The 5648-nt window shown below is 37.9% G+C and overlaps 1 protein-coding gene across 1 annotated transcript; it reads left to right on the top strand.

Annotated features, from left to right (window-relative positions):
• The first annotated feature begins 3314 nt into the window (after positions 1 to 3314).
• On the top strand, positions 3315 to 5195 carry LOC143530675 (uncharacterized). The gene has a single exon (XM_077026148.1). It carries the CDS (start codon positions 3315 to 3317, stop codon positions 5193 to 5195), a length of 1881 nt encoding a protein of 626 aa, XP_076882263.1.
• Positions 5196 to 5648: the final 453 nt, after the last annotated feature.

Below are 5648 nucleotides of genomic sequence, written 5' to 3' on the forward strand. Positions count from 1 at the left end.
TCATTTTCTTCCACCATATTGACCATGTCATTTTTGGAATATGGTTAGGATCTGTATGGTTTGGACGATGGGGACTCTGACTTCATGTTTGGGTGGTTGTAGTTGTTGGAACTGTTCAGTTCTTTGCTGAATCATCTTGTCTTCCTCCAGTCTGATGAACCTCAAGGCCATGTTCCTCGCTTCTTCCAGATTCCTGCAAGGATTCATAACGAGATCATCATAAAATGAGCTATCCTTCTTGAGTCCTATTTTGAAAGTTTGCACAACTGTTGCTACGTCAAGATTGGGGATCTCCAAGGCTTCCCTACTGAACTTGCTAACACAATCTCTAAAGGGATTCATTATCGCTTTGGGTCACCCTATACAAATCATTAGTTAACCTTTTGAAGCTTCTGCTACAAGAAAACTGATTATTAAGTAAATTAACCAAATGAGAAAAAGATTGAATAGAGAAGGGAGGAACACCTATGAGCCATTTTAAGGCAGCACCAGTTAAGGTTGAATCAAAGCCTTTGCATAAGCAGGCCTCTTTGAAATCTTGAGGTATGGGATTATTCTCCATTCTTTCACGGTATTGGGCGACATGCTCCTCGGGATTCGTAGGTTCTTCATGCTAGGAGTTTGGAATCATTTTGGGATCTCAGCATCACATGGGGGGGGTGCAAATATTGAGATCATGTGATTGCTTGGAACCACTTCTGGAATCGGCTGAACTATCCCAGGAGCGCTAGGGATCAACTCCTTGAGTTTTTGCAATTCCTTTTGCACCATTAGACTTATACTGGAATCCTGCGAGACATCAAGGTTAGCCACGGGTATAGTAACGTTATTATTGAAGTTACCAATATTGGGATTCCTGGCTGAGGATCCTGCGACAACACCAAAAACCCTGGTGGCATCGCTTCTTGTAGTTTAGACGAGATCACTAGTTCTTGGTGTTGGTTGCATAGGTAGGAAATCATTGTAACGATCCCCTAGTGACCCTAATGCCTTGAAATTCAAAGCTCTTGGCGGAAACAGAATGAAGGATTCCTCCGCCGGCTTCTTTCCTTGTGCCCGAATATCCCGGAGCTCCCTCATGACGGCATTGTTGGTTTCCTTCCCAGCCTCAGTATGCTCCTTCATATGCATTAAAATATCAAATATATCATTGTTTGACATGAGAACATGTCTATGTTGGAAGACCCTGATCCTTGAGTCGGCACGCCGGTGGAAGGCCTTGTTGTAGGAGGAGGCATGCCACTTGATCCTCCGGCTCCTGAGATGTTGATGTTGGCGTTGGTCGTATTTCTCTGGGCAGCATGTGGAGCAAGAAGTGGTTGAGAGACTCCGAAAATTGCGGACGACATGGAGGAAGAAACAACTTTGGATTGGGAAGCCATTTTTGAGTAAAGTTTTATAAGGTAATGATTTAAAAAAAATTTGAGCATGGATTTGAAGATGAAAACACCACTTGCCCCCCAATGAAAATTGTTGAAGTTAATTAATGAACAAATTCGTTAAATGAGGTAGTGTTCTTCAACAATATGACAAGTAAGCATGGTAAAAGTAAAGGGTGACACTCGATATAGCGAGGAAAAGACTTAAATCATAGTGAGGATCCTCGGAAAAAACCTCAGGAGGGGAAGATTATCCACTGTCGCAATTCATTAATGGGGAAAAAGTAATTACAGCTCGAGAACTTTGATGAGAACGATGACTAGAGTACAATAGTGAGTGTTGTGAATGTGGAAAATGAGTTCTAAGTCGTTTCATCAAGCCTAATTATATAGAAAGAAAAAATAACTAAACTTCCTATAAATCCCGGAACCCTAGCTGCTGTGACCGTTAGAAGACTTATTCTTCTACTCACGTGCTCTTCAACTAGTTCTCCAATTATGCAGGAAACATATAGTTATCCTTGCCATTGTGAGATTTTATACATTTTGAGTAGCCTATAATCAAAAATAAATACGACTTATATTCGAATAGTTCAGAATACTGGACTACTGGAGCAAGCTAGAATCCTAGTTGTCAGAATACTCATCAGGATCATACTCGAAGTAAAATGGCCCATAACAATAACAAGTCCATACAAACATAGATAAAAAAAAAACTAAAGTTTAACTACAGCTAATACCTAAGTACATCATACAAGAAAAATATATATGCATAATAATATATAAAAAAACTAAAAATAACTCGCATAACATGCGAACCAAAAACGAATTTATTTTTAAAATTTAACAAACCTCATATAAAACAAGGTCAAAAACTAGTAAATCTATAATATATATAAACGAAAACTCTAAAATCCTATGTGTCGCGATATAGTCACTCCCTCCTTTTATGGAAGCCACCAGATTTCTTGATTTTTAAATGGAGGTCTCTCATTGATTAAACCCAAATTTATGGGTATGGGTCTTACCAAAAACAGATAGCTCTTAAACGGGTTATAACATCTCATTAAATTAAAAATTAATCTTACCAATTATTTGATATGAAAATCCTACAAAATAGGGATATATTAAAATTTAATATCCAATTTAAAAAGAAAAAGATATTATTTATAATTAATAAACAATTTTATCGTAAAAAAACATAAGTGGGTCATGGGTCACCAAATCCAGATAGCTTTTAAACGGGTTATAACATATCATTTATTTATGAAACCCTTTCATCATCAAACCCTAAGTATATTATTAACTTTCTTACAATAAAGAAAATTAAAATTCAAAAAATAAATATTATAAAAAGCGAAAAATGTAAAACAACCGTTCTCTCAAGCCATCAGATTGCTTTATTTGTAAATGAAGGCTTATCACGCATTTGACCCGAATTCATGGGTAAAGGTCTCATCAAACCTAGATAACTTTTAAACGGGTTATAACATCTCATTATATTAAAAAATAATCTCATCAAATATTTGATATGAAAATCCTATAAAATAGGAATATACTAAAAATTAATATCCTATTTTATTTAAAAAAAGATATTATTTATAATTAAGAAACAATTTTATAATAAAGAAAATAAACGGGTAATGGGTATCACCAAACCCAGATAGTTGTTAAACCGGATTATAACATATCATATATTTATCATTTATTTGTGAAACCATTTTATCATCAAAACTCAAGTATATTAATTACTAACTTTCTTACAATAAATAAAATTAAAATCTAAATATACATATATAAATATTAAAAACAAATAATGTAAAACAACCGGCGATAAAATCTAGTAAATATATAAATATAAATTAACTAAGAGCTTTTGTAAATGAGCTATCGGAACCAAGCAAGTTCAACACCTTTTGAAACCCTATCAAAACCATGAGGAAAACCCTGTTGAAACAAAGCATCCCATTCGCCCGACCTAATTACCGGTGGGTTTTCACCACCGCACCGCCACCGCCGGAATGGGTCGAACCCACCACCGACACCTCCGACCTGACCGCACCGCACCCCAAACCCTCCCCATGGGTCTACCAAATCACCAACCTATTAAACGACGACGCTGCATCCCAAATGGAACCCAAATTGGATTCCTTTTGCCGAAAATGGTTCATCCGACTATCCCCCAATTTCGTCTCCCATATTCTCTCTTCGGGTCGGGTCACAACCCAACCCGATTTAGTCTTCCGGTTCTTCAAATGGGCAGGTACCCAAAAGGGTGGTGGCTGTAATTACCGTCATACCCTTGAATGTTATGCTTTGTTGATTGATATTTTCTGTGTCTCTAAAGATGTTGAGAAAGTGAAGTATGTGTTTAATGAGGTTAAACAAAAGGGTTTCCTGATTAATATAAAGTCTGGTAATTTACTGATTAAATCATTTGGGAATGTTGGTTTGGTTGAAGAGTTGTTGTGGGTTTGGAAAGAAATGAAGGAAAACGGAATCGAACCGACGTTGGTTACGTTTAATTTTTTGATAAACGGGCTTGTTAATTCGATGTTTATGGAGTCTGCTGAACAGATTTTGGAAGTTATGGAAACAGGGTTGGTTAAACCGGATGTGGTAACGTATAATACGATGATCAAAGGGTACTGTAATTGTGGGAAAACGAAGAGCGCGCTTGAGAAGTTTAAGCGGATGGAGGAGAGGAATATGGAGCCTGATAAGATTAGTTATTTGACTTTGATTCAAGGCTTTTATTCGGATGGTGATTATGATTATTGTTTGAAGCTTTATAATATAATGATGGAGAAGAAACTTGAAATCCCGCCACATGTTTATAGTTTAGTGATCGCTGGTCTTTGTAAAGACGGGAAGCCGATGGAAGGTTGTGCGTTGTTTGAAAACATGATTCAAATGGGCGTTAAAGCTAACGTTGCGATTTACACTAGTTTAATGGACGCGTATGCGAAAACCGGGCACGTAGATGAGGTGATTAGGCTTTTCAATCGGATGAATAATGACGGTTTTACCCCTGACGAGGTCACGTATGGTGTTATCGTGAACGTTTTATGCAAAACTGGTAGGGTGGAAGAAGGGTTAGAGTATTTTAAATTGTGTAAAGAGAATAAAGTGGCGGTTAACTCGATGTTTTATTCGAGTCTTATAGACGGGTTCGGGAAATCAGGGAGAATAAACGAGGCTGAGAGGCTTTTTGAAGAAATGGCTAGTGATGGGTGTTGTCGCGATTCATATTGCTACAATGCGTTTATTGACGCGTTGGTGAAAAACGATAAGGTTGATGAGGCGTTGGCGCTTTTTAACCAGATGGAAACTGATGGTTGTGATCAAACAGTGTATACATATACAATTATAATGACGGGGCTGTTTAATAAACATCTAAACGAAGAAGCGTTAAAGATTTGGGATTTAATGATCGATAAGGGTATAACTCCGACTCCCGCTTCGTTTCGGGTTCTGTTGGCGGGGCTTTGTCTTTCTGGTAAAGTGTCGCGCGCGTGTAAGATTATGGATGAGTTGGCACCACTGGGGGTGGTTTTAGAGACTGCATGTGAAGATATGATTAACGTTTTGGTGAAAGCGGGTCGTGTTGGCGAAGCGTGTAAGTTGGCGGATGGGATTGTGGACCGGGGTCGGGAGATACCTGGGAGGGTTCGTACGGTTTTGCTAAACGCGCTGAGGAAATCGGGGAATTCGGATTTGGCGTTGAAATTGGTGCATAGTAAAATCGGGATCGGGTATGATAGAAGGGGTTCTGTGAAGAAGCGAGTGAAGTTTCGGGTGCTGGTTGGCAAGTGAGTTTGTGTAATTTTGTGCATCGTGTTTTTGCAGTGTCTGGATAGGCAGTTGGTGAAGCTAGCTATCTTGATATTTTCGGTTACTCTTACAGTCTTACACTCTTACTTATACAGTGTTGGATCATTAAGTGTTAAACCTTTGGCAAGAAATGAGGACCCAGAACCAGACCATTAAGGGTTGGGTAGTCTCAGCTTTATCGACTCGGTCAGGATCGATTCTACATACTTACATAACAAATATTTTTAGCCACATACGCAAGCACACTCTGTTTACAGAATACGTATTCAGCTTATAATTCATAAAAATCTTCCGGGTTTCTTTGTTCGGCCCAAATAAGGGTATCTAAAGACAGAGTCCGTAGATCATTTACTATTTATTAAATATTTATGTGTTTCATTAATAATAATATTGTTATGCATGCAAGAATATTTGTTTATGTAATTATATAAGATG

The sequence above is a fragment of the Bidens hawaiensis genome, unplaced genomic scaffold, assembly GCF_021521415.1.
Source record: "Bidens hawaiensis isolate Kalapana, Puna unplaced genomic scaffold, B.hawaiensis_p1.1 tig00000657_1, whole genome shotgun sequence".
NCBI lineage: Eukaryota > Viridiplantae > Streptophyta > Magnoliopsida > Asterales > Asteraceae > Bidens > Bidens hawaiensis.